The following is a 16,774-nucleotide window of genomic DNA, read 5'->3' on the forward strand; positions in this document are numbered from 1 at the left end:
GGGTGAGTATAAGAAGAAAGAAGACTTCAAAGGCGGCAGAAGACTTCAGATCTTCACTGAGGTACCGCTGCGCGCCATTGCTCCCACATTCACACACACTGACGGCACTGTATGGGTGCAGGGCGCAGGGGGGGGGGGGGCGCCCTGGGCAGCAATAATAAACCTCAAGGGACACTGGCTGACATATATATACTGCGGAAGGCAGTATATTAAATAAACCCCCGCCAGTATAAAGTATTTGAGCGGGACCGAAGCCCGCCGTTGAGGGGGCGGAGCTTGATCCTCCAGCACTAACCGGCGCCATTTTCTCCACAGCACGCTGCAGAGAAGCTGCTCCCCGGACTCTCCCCTGCTGAACACAAGTACAGAGGGTAAAAAAGAGGGGGGGGGAACATTTATTTGGCGCAGTGAGTGTATTATTAATATATAAAAGCGATGTACAGACTGGGATTTTGTTCCAGTGTCCAGTGGCGCTGGGTGTGTGCTGGCATACTCTCTCTCTGTCTCTCCAAAGGCCAAAGGGCCTTATTGGGGGACTGTCTCCATATATATATATATATATATCTATATATATATATATATATATATATATATCCCAGAGTGTGTGGGGGTGTCGGTACGTGTGTGTCGGCATGTCTGAAGCGGAAGGCTCGTCTAAGGAGGAGGTAGAGCAGATGATTTTGGTGTCTCCGTCGGCACAGTCGACACCTGATTGGATGGATATGTGGAATGTTTTAAATGCAAATGTGTCTTTATTACATAAAAGATTGGCCAAAGCAGAGTCCAGAGAAAAAGCAGGGAGTCAATCCATGGCTTTGACTGTGACACAAGGCCCTTCAGGGTCTCATAAACGTCCCCTGTCCCAGGTAGCAGACACTGATACCGACACGGAGTCTGACTCCAGTTTCGACTACGATGATGCGAGGTTACACCCAACGTGGCCAAAAGTATTCATTTTATGATTATTGCAATAAAAGATGTTTTGCATATCACAGAGGACCCCTCGGTGCCTGACACGAGGGTATGCATGTTTAAGGAAAAGAAACCTGAGGTAACCTTTCCCCCATCTCATGAGCTGAACGCTTTATTTGAAAAGGCTTAGGAAACTCCAGACAAGAAACTGCAGATTCCCAAGAGAATTCTTATGGCGTATCCTTTCCCCGCACAGGACAGGTTACGGTGGGAATCCTCGCCCAGGGTGGACAAGGCTTTGACGCGCTTGTCCAAAAAGGTGGCGCTACCGTCTCCAGACACGGCAGCCCTCAAGGATCCTGCTGATCGCAGACAGGAGACTACCTTAAAATCTATTTATACACATACGGGTGCCTTGCTCAGACCGGCAGTAGCGTCGGCATGGGTATGTAGCGCAATAGCAGCATGGGCAGATAACTTGTCATCTGACATTGACACCCTAGATAAGGATAACATTTTATTGACCTTGGGTCATATTAAAGACGCAGCCTTATATATGAGAGACGCTGCGAGAGACGTTGGGTTCAAGGGCCAATGCCATGGCAATTTCTGCTAGGCGGGCCCTGTGGACCTGCCAATGGACGGGTGATGCCGATTCAAAGAGACATATGGAAACTTTGCCTTACAAGGGTGAGGTTTTATTTGGGGAGGGCCTCGCGGACCTGGTTTCCACAGCTACCGCGGGTAAATCTTCTTTTTTGCCTTATGTTCCCCCACAGCAAAAGAAAACACCTCAATATCAGATGCAGTCATTTCGGTCGCATAAGTCCAGAAGGGGTCGGGGCTCTTCCTTCCTCGCCAGAGGTAAGGGTAGAGGGAAAAGAATGCCTGCTATGGCTAGTTCCTAGGAACAGAAGTACTCCCCGGCTTCTACAAAATCCACCGCATGACGCTGGGGCTCCACTGCGGGAGTCCGCGCCGGTGGGGGTACGTCTTCAACTCTTCAGCCAGGTCTGGGTTCTGTCAGATGTGGATCCTTGGGCGATAGAAATTGTATCCCAAGGCTACAAACTGGAATTCGAAGAAGTGCCTCCTCACCGATTTTTCAAGTCGGCTTTGCCAGCTTCTCCCCCAGAGAGGGAAATAGTTTTAGCTGCGATACAAAAGCTGTGTCAACAGCAAGTGATTATCAAGGTTCCCCTAGTCCAACAGGGGAAAGGGTACTTTTCAACCCTGTTTGTGGTCCTGAAACCGGATGGCGCGGTCAGACCCATTCTGAATCTAAAATCCCTAAACCTGTATCTAAAGAAGTTCAAATTCAAGATGGAATCTCTCCGGGCAGTGATCTCCAGCCTGGAAGGGGGGGATTTCATGGTTTCCCTAGACATAAAGGATGCATACCTTCATGTCCCCCTTTATCCTCCTTATCAGGCGTACCTGAGATTCGCTGTACAGGACTGTCATTACCAGTTTCAGACGTTGCCGTTTGGGCTGTCCACGGCCCCGAGGATTTTCACCAAGGTAATGGCGGAAATGATGGTGTTCCTACGCAGGCAAGGAGTCACAATTATCCCATACTTGGACGATCTCCTGATAAAAGCGAGATCGAGAGATCAGTTGCTGAAAAGCGTGTCACTCTCCCTGAGAGTGCTGCAGCAACACGGCTGGATCCTAAATCTGCCAAAGTTGATTCCAACGACTTGGCTATCATTTTTAGGCATGGTTCTGGACACGGAAAAGAAGAGGGTTTTTCTCCCAACGGAAAAAGCCCAGGAACTCCAGAGCATGGTTAGAGACCTGCTAAAGCCAAAAAGAGTATCAGTTCATCAATGCACTCAAGTACTGGGGAAGATGGTGGCGGCCTATGATGCCATCCCCTTCGGCAGGTTTCATGCGAGGACTTTTCAGTGGGACCATCTGGACAAGTGGTCGGGGTCCCACCTACAAATGCATCAGAGAATAAGCCTGTCCGCCAGGGCCATAGTGTCTCTCCTGTGGTGGCTGCAGAGTGCTCACCTTCTAGAGGGTCGCAGGTTCGGCATTCAAGACTGGGTTCTGGTAACCACGGACGCGGGCCTCCGAGGATGGGGAGCAGTCACACAAGGAAGAAATTTTCAGTTACTGTGGTCAAGCCAGGAGGCTTATCTACACATCAACGTGCTGGAATCAAGGGCCATATACAACGGCCTACGACAAGCGGAGACTCTTCTTCGCGCCCTACCTGTTCTGATTCAATCAGACAATGTCACAGCAGTGGCTCATGTAAACCGCCAAGGCGGGACAAGGAGCAGAGTGGCAATGTCGGAAGCCACCAGGATTCTTCGCTGGGCGGAAAATCACGTAAGCGCGCTGTCAGCTGTCTTCATTCCGGGAGTGGACAACTGGGAAGCAGACTTTCTCAGCAGACACGATCTCCATCCAGGAGAGTGGGGTCTTCATCAAGAAGTTTTTGCAGAGATAACAAGTCGTTGGGGGCTTCCTCAAATAGACATGATGGCGTCACGCCTCAACAAGAAACTTTGGAGGTATTGTTCCAGGTCAAGGGGCCTTCAGGCTGTAGCGGTAGACGCCCTGGTGACACCGTGGGTGTTTCCGTCGGTCTATGTCTTCCCTCCTCTTCCACTCATCTCAAAAATACTGAGAATCATAAGATGAAAGAGAGTCCAGACAATACTTATTGTTCCGGATTGGCCTCGAAGGGCCTGGTATTCAGATCTTCAGGAAATGCTCACAGAAGATCCGTGGCCTCTTCCTCCCAGGGAGGACCTGTTGCAGCAGGGGCCTATGTGTTCCAAGACTTACCGTGGTTACGTTTGACGGCATGGCGGTTGAACGCCAGATCCTAGCTAGGAAAGGTATTTCGGGGGAAGTCATCCCTACTCTGATTAAAGCTAGGAAGGAGGTGACGGCGAAACATTATCACCGTATCTGGAGGAAATATGTATCTTGGTGTGAAGCCAAGAATGCTCCTACGGAAGATTTTCACCTGGGCCGTTTTCTCCACTTTCTACAGACAGGAGTGGATATGGGCCTAAAGTTAGGCTCCATTAAGGTCCAGATTTCAGCCCTGTCAATATTCTTTCAGAAGGAATTGGCTTCTCTCCCAGAAGTCCAGACTTTTGTAAAGGCAGTGCTGCACATCCAGCCTCCTTTTGTGCCCCCAGTGGTGCCATGGGACCTTTAACGTGGTGTTACAGTTCCTTAAGTCACACTGGTTTGAACCTCTTCAAACAGTTGAGTTAAAATTTCTCGCTTGGAACGGAAAGTGGTCATGTTGTTAGCCTTGGCATCTGCGAGGCGGGTGTCCGAATTGGCGGCTTTGTCTCACAAAAGCCCCTATCTGATTTTCCATGTGGATAGAGCAGAGTTGAGGACTCGTCCTCAATTTCTGCCTAAGGTGGTTTCATCGTTTCATATGAACCAACCTATTGTGGTGCCTATGGCTACGGGTGACTTGGAGGATTCCAAGTCTCTTGATGTAGTCAGGGCCTTGAAAGTTTGTGTAGCCAGGATGGCTCGGGTTAGGAAAAGAGAGGCACTGTTTGTCCTGTATGCAGCCAACATGGTTGGCGCTCCTGCTTCTAAGCAGACTATTGCCCGCTGGATCTGTAACATGATTCAGCAGGCTCATTCTACGGCTGGATTGCAGTTACCAAATTCGGTAAAGGCCCATTCCACTAGGAAGGTGGGCTCTTCTTGGGCGGCTGCCCGAGGTGTTTCGGCATTACAACTTTGAGAGCCGCTACTTGGTCGGGTTCAAACACTTTTGCTAAATTCTACAAGTTTGATACCTTGGCTGATGAGGACCTCTTGTTTGCTCAATCGGTGCTGCAGAGTCATCCGCACTATCCCGCCCGGTCTGGAGCTTTGGTATAATCCCCATGGTCCTTACGGAGTCCCCAGCATCCTCTAGGACGTAAGAGAAAATAAGATTTTAAACCTACCGGTAAATCTTTTTCTCCTAGTCCGTAGAGGATGCTGTGCGCCCGTCCCAGTGCGGACTAAATTCTGCAAGGCTTGTATATAGTTATTGCTTACATAAGGGTTATGTTACAGTTTTGATCAGTCTCTGACTGATGCTGTTTTGTTTCATACTGTTAACTGATTCATTTATTCTATGTTGTACGGTGTGGATGGTGTGGGCTGGTATGTATCTTGCCCTTAGATTAACAAAAATCCTTTCCTCGTACTGTCCGTCTCCTCTGGGCACAGTTCTTTAACTGAGGTCTGGAGGAGGGGCATAGAGGGAGGAGCCAGTGCACACCCATCTACAGTCTTTAGAGTGCCCATGTCTCCTGCGGAGCCCGTCTATACCCCATGGTCCTTACGGAGTCCCGAGCATCCTCTACGGACTAGGAGAAAAAGGTTTACCGGTAGGTTTAAAATCTTATTTTCTATATATGAAGATGTGATCTATGGTAATTTGTTTCTGAAGGTTTGCAGAAGTGTCTATAATACAAGAAAGATCACATGTAAAGTTTCCCTCTTCAGCCATTTGTAATGCAGAGGCATGTATCTGCTTTACTCTTCAGCGTTTACTTCTATTTACTTCCCATAAATGTCTGCACTCACCTGTTTGTAGTCCTCGTTCTCTATAATCCATGCCATATTTCTTATCTTGCTGTTAGATATTTCCAGCTCCCTCTACAAGGATGTCTCTGATCATATTTACCCTTATCTATGTCTCCTCTGTACCCCCCCTTACTTGATGTTAGACAGTCCGCATAAAGATTTTCTGACTCATCAGCTTTACATATACGTAATATGTTTCCTGACATGAAAAGGTCAGTCTTCCAGTATGTGTGCGCCTTTTGGAAGAGCTGAGCTGGGAAACAAGTACACATTCAGCATAACGCGGTTGTATTCCGATTTTACTTTTTCCACAGATTTATTCCATTTCAATATGGAGAGGGGAGACTACTGCCTTTCTATGGCCTTGTCGGGATGCAGTCAATTTACCTCCAATCAAAATCCCGACGGTCGAAATCCCAACAGCAATTGACCGACGGTCAAAATCCCGACAAGGTCAAAATCCCGACATGTACAAAATACCGACATTTAAAATACCGGCAAGGTCAAAATACCGACAAGTAAAATGCCGACAGATCAAAATGCCGACATGATTTTTTTCATGATTTTTTCATTGAAACTGATTTGTTCATACTTTACCATCCCAGTGGACCTGGAGGGGGAATATAATAGTGTGCCCGAAGCCATGCGGGGGTACGCGGTACACTTATATGGTGTCCATGTCGACCTATGTCGACATACACACACACACACACACACACACAAAAACAATGAAAACCGCATGTCGGTATTTTGACCTCTCAGCATTTTAAATGTCGGTATTTTGTCCATGTCAGGATTTTGACCTTGTCGGGATTTTGACCGTAGGTCAATTACTGTAGGGATTTTGATTGGAGGTATTTCATACCGATCCCGCCTTGTCATAGGCTTAGTAGAACACTATACCTTTTTCATTCTGTATTTATGTATCCAACAATGCTTTTGGTGGTCCTACACCATGCACACTAATACACTCATCTGGTATGCGGGTAATAGGCCTATATTTCACATACCAGAAGTGACATATCTATATTGACTCTCAAACATGCAAAAAATTTTGGTCAGGAGGTCTCCACTGATGTTTGAGGGAAGAGATTTGGGTAAGCGCTGCATTAGTCTGCAGAATATGCATTACTTGTAAGGGCATTCAAACACTTTCTCCCATTGTGTATCAACCTTGTGGGAACTCCACCTATAGCGTCCAACAGTTATTCATTACTTAAGGGGTCTATATAATATAACTTGGGAGAGAGATAAAGTACCAGCCAATCCGCTCCTAACTACCACATTGCAGGCTGTGTTTGAAAGGGTGTGATACAGAAGACAGACATTAAAAAGATAGACCGTCATTAGGTCGACAGGGTCAAAAGGGCGACACACAAATTTTTTGGGGGGTGTTTAAAAAAATTTTTTACCGCAATTTGTTGAAATGCGTACCCTCGCAGGCTCGCTTCGCTCACTACGGTCTTGGCGCATTGGCTTGCTTTGCTTCGCTCTCCACCAGGTTACTAATAGTAATAGCTTGTACATGGATAGTCAATTTGATGAAATGCAGGCTCGCTTCGCTCATCGCGCTTCAGTTTGCTCGCCACAAGGTTACTAAAGGTAATCGTTTGTGACATGGATAGTAAATGCAGCAAAAGTTGTTTAAAAAAAACAATCCTTAAAAAACGTGTCGACAATACGTAGACCTTTTGAACCTGTCGACCTTTTGACTGTTGGCCTTTTGACCTTTTGACCATGTCGACCTTTTGATTGTCGACCTAATGCATTTCGACCATTAGTGGTTGACCTATTGACTGTAGACCTTTGTAGTGTAAATCTATTGACCGAATACCGATGACAGGAGTTGGTTGGTACTTTATCTCCGTCTACTTTATCTCTTTCCATGTCTTAATACAGAGACCTGTGTGGAACTGACAGTGATTTAATATTATCTTTATATTACCATATGGTCAGTAATTGAAATGGTATCCAATCCTTCCACCTCTGCTTACAACGAGAATCAACATATATTGTTTGTGATGTATGTACAGTACAGGAGTCATACACCTGAATAGATGACCGGTGATAGAAATTTGAGTCACAAAACAAATCCCACTTCTATTACTAGGATCTAAATTACAAAACAAATGATCTTGTTCTCTTTATTTTCCCATTAGATGTGTTTTGATAAAAATGGCGCTCCAAAATATTTGCTTCATCTTGCAAAGGGTGGAAATTGTGACCTGCGAGGACACATTCACAAATTGGATAATCTGAATAGATGGATCTAATTTAATAAAGACATCGGGGGAATCACTTTCTCGGGTTATAGAAGGGTTAAAGATTAATGGCTTTAATTTGCCTCTTACTATAGCATTTTTCTCATAAAACGCTCAGAATATAAAACGCTAGTGAACCGTGACTTGGAGGTTAATGGATTTTCTTCAGATGAATTTTCTAAGTGTAGCAAATAATTATTTGTCATGGTAATAATTGCAATTCCAAAATAGCCTCAGGAGATTGCAGCAGTGCAAACGAGGGAGCAAAATGAGTATTGATTTAGTTTATGTAATATTCCCCGTCAGTATTTCTGTGTGGCGATACATAAAGGTCTCGGTGCTCACGTATGGTATATTGCCGCAGAAGGGCATTGTTTGGAGGGTTCTCTAGTGAGACAGTGTGCTGCATGCAGTGGCAAACGCAGGATTTTGAGAGAGGGGTTTCCAAATGCAATCCACAGTCTCCCACTCTACGGAACATTGAATACAGTATTAATATTTAACCCTATAGTATAGGCTGTATCAAACATATTTAAATAATATAAATAAGTGGTCAGGAAAAAGTTAAACATACTATAAAAAATAAAGACACAAATATAATAGAACCAGTACTGCACTTTCTAAGCGCACATTCTCCCACCACATGCTAAGGCCCCTGTCTCTTATTCCTGGTAGCTACACTCTGGTCCAGTGCATTGATTCAAGACTCACATGCCGCAAACTTGGCAGAAGAGGCTGCTACCACTATGCATGTGCTGCAGCTCCTCTCTGTCCCTTAAACTGCATGATGTGGCGGCAGCTCTAGTAATCATATTATATACCACTGCTATTGTCATAATTTGAGCCACTTGCCAAGAGGAGGGGGTTTCTGGGCAACCGGAACACGCCCCCCTTCCCCCCCTGCGTTTGCCTATGCATGGTGTGACTGTCTTCCTCACCATGGCCATTTTGTGTTATCGTCATTCCATTTTTGTTGGTTAGTTTACTACTTGCTACAATATTAGATTGAGTATGGCACGGCATACAATACATTGAATTGTCCATGTGCTCTTACATGTAGATGTTCCAGAAAGTGTCATGAGAAAAGATATCCGTTTTAAGGGTAGATCCTTAGGAGAACTTCCTACCCACGATTGTGGCAAAATAAGCCAATGCTGCTGTAAGTCTGCGCTTTCCCTGCGTTACGATATTAGTGACAGGGATATTTTGGTTTTCTATGTATTGGCTGATTGTGCTATTTCTTTGCGAATGTTGCTTTGCATTAACAAGTTTTTGTACTTACTCATATCATGATGTTATACATGTTTTTCTTTACAGAAAACACTACAATAAATATGTAAAAAAAAAAAAACATAAGCCAAAATTCATATGGTTAAATCTAAAGTGGCTTATAGTTCATTTATTACAATATGTACTGGCATCACACCACTGACTGAGAGTACCACCAACATAAAGGAATTACTGCTACCACCACCAGGCTCCATTACCGGAACCTGGAACCACATCTGATTCAGTAGCACAATGTAGCTGCTGCAGTGCCTCTTTTTTTATTTTATTTGCTTTTTCTTAATCCATCTTGTCACTTGCCGCAAAATAGTTGTACCAAGTGCCCACCTATATACCACATTCTTGTTTACAGTTTAGATGAGCTACACACCCACCATTACTGCCCATTTTCAATTTTTTTCTCTCTGCAGCTGTCCTTTGTTTACAACTGCGCCCTGTGCTTGCCCGTCCCCTGAGGGCCCAATGTTATGATGTCATTACATTGTGCAGAGGGGGCAATACTGGCAACTGCAGCACTGACTGCAGTATCCTGAGGATGGTCTTATCGGCTATACAGGCTGCAGGGTGTCTTTGTGGAACGTCCAAAGGATGCTCAGGTTGGGCTACAGCAGCGATCCTCACTGCAGGGTACCTTTCCAGGCAAGGGGCAGTGACTGTGACATACTAGTTATGACGTTAGGTATATACTATCTGTAAATTACGTTTTCCATGACATTGCTGGCAATAATTAGCCATAGGTTTTAAACCGAGGAATTTGGCCTCCTTGCTTTTGTACCCACCAGAGAAAATAATGAGAACAGTGTTTTAGGAAAAATAAAGTGCTTCAATAATAATGCTTCTATACCTTCAATACAAATGATTTTCACACTAAGCTTTGCCCTGAGGTTATACAGTAAGCTGAATACAATGTACATTTTTATCTGCTTTTATTGGTTGAGACCAGTTAGCACTAACAACTGTCCGCAAAGTGTGATGATCTGCTGCATCCTTGAATTATGTATATAGCAAGCACACAGTTCCATGTGATTCTGCTAGTAACTTGGTGTGTGTTGTGTCTTCTAGGCAATACTGCTGAGTCGGGATGGACAGTACCTGCTCACAGGAGGAGATAGTGGAGTTGTCATGATTTGGCAAGTATGTGACATGAAACAACTGTTTGCCTATCCAGGCTGTGATGCCGGCATCCGATCCATGGCCTTGTCTTATGACCAAAGGTGAGAATGACCAATTTGATGAGCATAGCTGTCCAGTACTCATTGAATGGCAGCCAGGAGATAATGTATAGCGGTCTGGGGCTTTTTGCATGACTGTCAGGAGACAGTGTATAGCTATCTGGTTCTTATTGCATGACCGTCAGGAGACAATATATAGCTGTCCAGTGCTCACTGCATGACCACCTGACACAATGTATAGCTGTCCAGTACTCATAGCATGAACGCCAGGAGACAATGTGTGGCTGTCCAGTACTTATTTCATGACCACCTGGAGACAATGCATGACTGCCAGAAGATAATGTATAGCTGTCCAGTACTCATTGCATGACTGCCAGAAGACAATGTATAGCTGTCCAGTACTCATTGCATGACTGCCAGAAGACAATGTATAGCTGTCCAGTGCTCATTGCATGGCAGCCAGGAGACAATGTATAGCTCTCCAGTGCTCATTGCATGGCTGCCAGAAGACAATGTATAGCTGTCCAGTGCTCATTGCGTGGCAGCCAGAAGACAATATATAGCTGTCCAGTGCTCATTGCATGGCAGCCAGGAGACAATGTATAGCTGTCCAGTGCTCATTGCGTGGCAGCCAGAAGACAATATATAGCTGTCCAGTGCTCATTGCATGGCAGCCAGAAGACAATGTATAGCTGACCAGTGCTCATTGCATGGCAGCCAGGAGACAATGTATAGCTGTCCAGTGCTCATTGCGTGGCAGCCAGAAGACAATGTATAGCTGTCCAGTGCTCATTGCATGGCAGCCAGGAGACAATGTATAGCTGTCCAGTGCTCATTGCGTGGCAGCCAGAAGACAATATATAGCTGTCCAGTGCTCATTGCATGGCAGCCAGGAGACAATGTATAGCTGTCCAGTGCTCATTGCATGGCAGCCAAGAGACAATGTATAGCTGTCCAGTGCTCATTGCGTGGCAGCCAGAAGACAATGTATAGCTGTCCAGTGCTCATTGCATGGCAGCCAGAAGACAATGTATAGCTGTCCAGTGCTCATTGCGTGGCAGCCATTAGACAATGTATAGCTGTCCAGTGCTCATTGCATGGCAGCCAGAAGACAATGTATAGCTGTCCAGTGCTCATTGCGTGGCAGCCATTAGACAATGTATAGCTGTCCAGTGCTCATTGCATGGCAGCCAAGAGACAATGTATTGCTGTCCAGTACTCATTACATGACAGCCAGGAGATAATGTATACTGTCCAGGAGCTGATTTACATGCAGGCAGATTGGTCTAGTAATAATGGCAGTACAGCTTCCTCACATATTATGATGATAGACTGTATAAAAACCATTTTTATAGTGTGTGTCATATAAAACCTTTGGTCTTGTTCGTTTATTTGATAGCTCATTAAATATAACTTTTTCCAGTCACAGCCCACCTTCTTCATAAAGACACAGCTTAATTGTCTAAATAAATTACACTACAGCTAATGGAAAGCACGTGCTGCTTTCACTGGCTACCAGGGGGTTAAATTGGGTTTGCAGTTAATTTAATGTGGCGGCTGCTTACAACTTTTACACCAATAAATAACCACTTTGCTTGTTAAATGTAGAATTTCGTCTGTACTATTATTAGACAGTTTGTTTTTTAGAATATAATAATCAATCTAAAGATCTGGTTTCAATTCACTTTCAGGTGCATTATGACCGGCATGGCATCTGGGAGCATTGTGCTCTTCTACAACGACTTCAACCGCTGGCACCACGAATATCAGACAAGATACTGATGGCAAGCAGGATGCCCGCACTGTACTGATGCACTGATACCGCTCACTTCTGGCAGGCCACTAAAGCCACCTGCCACCGCTTAGGTCCTTTATAAATGGCTAATTACATCTGAATGTAATTTAAATGAAACTCAAATCAGCAAACTATTTTTAGAGTTAATTGCTATTTTTGTAGACCTTGCTTTACCTTTTTTTGTGGGTACATGAAACAAGCAGAAGTATAAAGGCTGCTGGGTTCTGTAGTAAAACAAATATATAAATAAATATATATTTTTTAGTCCTATGGAGAAGATTATTTTCATCTGTGTACCTTGAAAATAAGCTTAATATGGGGGCTGGATGATTTATGCCAGGTCTGTATACAGTGACTAGCTTTCCTGTATCTTGAGTTTATCTGAGGGTTCTCTTTCCTGTGGGCACTTTCAGCTGCGACCTTTCCTACATGTTATGTCATGCTGCAGTAATTTTTTCTTTTTATTTTCTCTCTCTTTCCAAATGATTGTACTATCACGGCACTGAGAGATTGTCTGTCTGCCGAATTGTAGTAATTATGGTTAATTGAATATGAAACTTTTTGTAGAAATTGGTTTAATTTGGATGGCAGAAAATAATGTTCTGGGAAAGATTAAATATAATGTTCTCCCTCAAAATGGCTCCTCCTTTGTTTAAAGGGGAATGAAATGTTGGGAGACATAGTATCTAGTATATTAGGCTTGTTTTGCTGCATAGTACCCATAGCACAAATGTGTTGCAGCCGGATATTAGCTCAGATAACGTAATAATGTCTTATTGGTAGCAGTGGGTTACTGCATGTTACTGCCATTGACATTAAGTTGTTGAATAGGCTTTGAAGTGAGTTGAGCCGGTGTAAAATCACATATGTGTTTCTACACATTTTTATGAATATGTTGATATCTAGTAAAATATACTGTAGATGGCTTCTTAAAATGTGCAGACATGTTCCAATCTAACAGGTTAAGTCCACAGTTTTAAATACTCTTATTTAAGAAAACCCAAGACATGTTCTCTAAAGTAGTCTAGAATTAATTTCTTTTTTGCTGCAACTGGCTTACTATTTTCTATTAGTTTTAGCACCAAATCATGTGAATAAAATCTTGTGTAAAGCCTATCTAGCGTGTACCTGGACAGGCTTAAAGTAATAACCTAAACAAAAACAACATCCAGTTATTTTGTTGTTACATAGTCTTACCTTTTCTACAAGATTGCTGTGCAGAATTCTGTAAAACTATTTGTGAAAAAAAGAACTGTGTTGTTTCATATGTCTGTATTGCATAAGGACTTGTTTGTACTTTGTGATCTCCTTGTGAGCTGAACCTACATTCCACATGTTTCTTAATCAAAGATTTGTCTACTGGGTCGCTAGTACAGCTCACCTTTTTCTACTCATTCAGTAACCATCTTTTAATTAGCTCAAGTGTGGGATGAAGTACGTTTAAATGGACAAAAATAAATAAAAATGGAATTTGTAATTGCAAATCGGAAATGTAGCTTTATTTTGGGGTCATGGATGTTCTCATAATTCTTATGAAGTGGTGGCTCCAAAACAGAACATTGGCAGCTCTATTTGTATAGCTGTGTAATGCTTATTTCCTGAATTTCTAGACATTGATTTGGACACAGCATTACCATACTTGGGATGAGCTTGGCCACAGTGATGTGGTAGATACAACTACTTTGCCAGCGAGGTGTAATAATGTTGTACTTCTGTTTATCTCAGAGTTTGTAGATGCTGTATGCTTACATAGGCACATGGCCAATATTGGGAAGAGATACACCTTTTTAAATCTGTCCATTTGATGGGTGGTAGTAACTCTTGGGATAAATATATTGAGCTGCTTGTTTTGCCAACCATTCACATTTTCCCTTTAATGACGTTGCCATTTTAGAATGTCCAACAAAATTGCAGACAATGGACAATTTTAAAAGCCAGCAACTAAACACTTTTACCCCTTTGTGTTCAGCTCTGCTTCTATCAAGCAAGGTTTAGGATTATTGATATACATAAAGCAGTAAATTGAACTAGAACATTATGTCATAGTATTACCACATTATTACCAAGTCATACCTCCCATGGCGTATTTATGGGATCAGTATGATTTACCAGCGTCCGGGATGCCGGCCATCAGTATACAGACAGCATCATCCCATCCGCCAGTATGCCAGCAGCGGGGCGAGCACAAAGAGTCCCCTTGCGGGCTCGCCACTCCGCGGGCTTGGTGGCTCACTGCGCTTGCCACCGGTTTTATTCCCACTCTATGGGTGTCGTGGACACAAACAAGTGGGAATAGACCCTTTGCGTCAGGATCCCGACAGCCGGCAAATTAACTGCTACTGTAGCTATAATGGGTGCATGGTGTAGTAATGGAGAGCAGCAGAGTACTGAGTTGTGCCCTCAAATCAGGGCTGTGCAGCTTCATTCAAGACTGTTGGAAGGTATGCTACATTCTATATAATATAATAGAAAAAACACCTGTACTAACACTGTCAAATTCTTTATCCTTATCCCCATAGAGGTCCCGACACCAAGGCTATTAAAAGCTGCATTGTCATTTACATTAGCTGCAGCTGATTCATTGCCATCTCACACCAATGCCACCACCACCACTGTGTTGAGGCTATGAATGGTGGCTCATTTGTCTTTATTTCCCATTGAAGAATGTTAGCAAGTATGCATATTACTGGGAAACACAAGGTATAAAAGTGCCAAGATAGTATTTACTATAAAAGCTACACTGTCTGTAATAACATCATCCTTCTCTGTCACCTCCAAAAAGCTATTTACTTACATTGTTTTTACTTACATTATGGTGAGGTTGCCACTGGAAAGCAGACTTTCTCCTGCATCTGTCCTGTACAATAGTGTAAGACACTTGTTCTGAACAATTATGCATGGTCTTTACAATCATTGGGCATAAGGAAAATTCACGTGGCACTGGTTTCTTGTCAATTTAAACACTGTTTTCATGAATATTGATTCAGTCCAGAAAATGGTCACCACCTCTATACAAAGTCAACAAGTGCTATGTAATAGGGAATTTAATATTAAAAACGCAACAGACTCTTCAACCATTTTCTGAAATGGTCATTAAACAGTGGAACTAGGACACTTCCACTGCCTGTATATGGAGGGGGGACATAGCGGCACTCCATGGAGTCGGGTAGCGGGAAGTTATGCCCCCACTATCTGTAGTTACAAGTCATGGTACAAGGCAACTACTGCAGGGCACACACCCTGATTATTACCATATAAAAGATCTTATGGTGGTGCTTGGTCCCGCGATGCGTATGCATATGTTTGATGCGTATGCCACACCATGCCGGATAAATCAAAGATGTGTGAGGACACATCTGTAGGAGTTGGTTTAATGAAGTTTCTGGTCATAATTTGACCTTCAAAATGAATGTCTATGTACTGTACGTAGAGCTGAAGTACCCGGCGTTGCCCAGTTTTACATTTTCCAGTTATTAAATGTGTTTTTGGCCTGCTGGGAAACCCAAGTAATTGAGAGTCATAGAAAGATGGAGACAAACTTGGTTGGCTGGTGGTGTTTTATCGATGACATTTTTTTTTATTTGGAAAGATTATGCAGAATCTATAAACACGGTCTTTCAATACCAACTTTTCTCTAACGTCCTAGTGGATGCTGGGGACTCCGTAAGGACCATGGGGAATAGACGGGCTCCGCAGGAGACTGGGCACTCTATAAGAAAGATTTGGTACTATCTGGTGTGCACTGGCTCCTCCCTCTATGCCCCTCCTCCGGACCTCAGTTAGATTTCTGTGCCCGGCCCGAGCTGGTTGCACATTAGGAGCTCTCCTGAGCTGCTAGAAAGAAAGTTTAAATTAGGTTTTTTATTTTACAGTGAGACCTGCTGGCAACAGGCTCACTGCATCGAGGGACTAAGGGGAGAAGAAGCGAACCTACCTGCTTGCAGCTAGCTTGGGCTTCTTAGGCTACTGGACACCATTAGCTCCAGAGGGATCGACCGCAGGACTCGTCCTTGGTGTTCGTTCCCGGAGCCGCGCCGCCGTCCCCCTTACTGAGCCAGAAGCATGAAGATGGTCCGGAAAATCGGCGGCAGAAGACTTCAGTCTTCACCAAGGTAGCGCACAGCACTGCAGCTGTGCGCCATTGCTCCTCATACACACTTCACACTCCGGTCACTGAGGGTGCAGGGCGCTGGGGGGGGGGGGCGCCCTGAGCAGCAATAATATCACCTTCGCCGGCAAAATAACCACAATATATAGTCCCAGAGGCTATATATGTGGTAATTACCCCTGCCAGAATACAGAAAAAAGCGGGAGAAAGGCCGCCGAAAAAGGGGCGGAGCCTTCTCCCTCAGCACACTGGCGCCATTATTCCCTCACAGTTCCGCTGGAAGGAAGCTCCCTGACTCTCCCCTGCAGTCTACACTACGAAAAGGGTAAAAAAGAGAGGGGGGCACTAAATTTGGGCGCAGTTTAATATAATAAGCAGCTATAAAGGGTCATAATTCAGTTAGTCCCTGTATTATTATAGCGCTCTGGTGTGTGCTGGCATACTCTCTCTCTGTCTCCCCGAAGGGCTTTTGTGGGGTCCTGTCTCCTTTTAAGAGCATTCCCTGTGTGTGTGTGCGGTGTGTCGGTACGGCTGTGTCGACATGTTTGATGAGGAGACTTATGTGGAGGCGGAGCAGATGCCTATTAATGTGATGTCACCCCCTGCGGGGCAGACACCTGAGTGGATGGATTTATGGAAGGAATTACGTGCAAGTGTCGACTCCTTA

General features: G+C 44.3%; 1 protein-coding gene across 3 annotated transcripts in view; it reads left to right on the forward strand.

Annotated features, from left to right (window-relative positions):
* Positions 1 to 13,483, forward strand: part of LRBA (LPS responsive beige-like anchor protein) — a 1,108,277-nt gene extending 1,094,794 nt beyond the window's left edge. For all 3 annotated transcript variants that reach the window (XM_063920568.1, XM_063920569.1, XM_063920570.1), the window contains 2 exons: positions 10,095 to 10,246; positions 11,896 to 13,483. In XM_063920568.1, coding sequence (XP_063776638.1) covers positions 10,095 to 10,246; positions 11,896 to 11,986 — 243 coding nt within the window. In that variant the 3' untranslated portion in view covers positions 11,987 to 13,483. The remainder of the gene's footprint in view (positions 1 to 10,094; positions 10,247 to 11,895) is intronic.
* The last annotated feature ends 3,291 nt before the right edge of the window (positions 13,484 to 16,774 follow it).

This window comes from Pseudophryne corroboree, chromosome 1 (assembly GCF_028390025.1).
Source record: "Pseudophryne corroboree isolate aPseCor3 chromosome 1, aPseCor3.hap2, whole genome shotgun sequence".
Lineage (NCBI taxonomy): Eukaryota > Metazoa > Chordata > Amphibia > Anura > Myobatrachidae > Pseudophryne > Pseudophryne corroboree.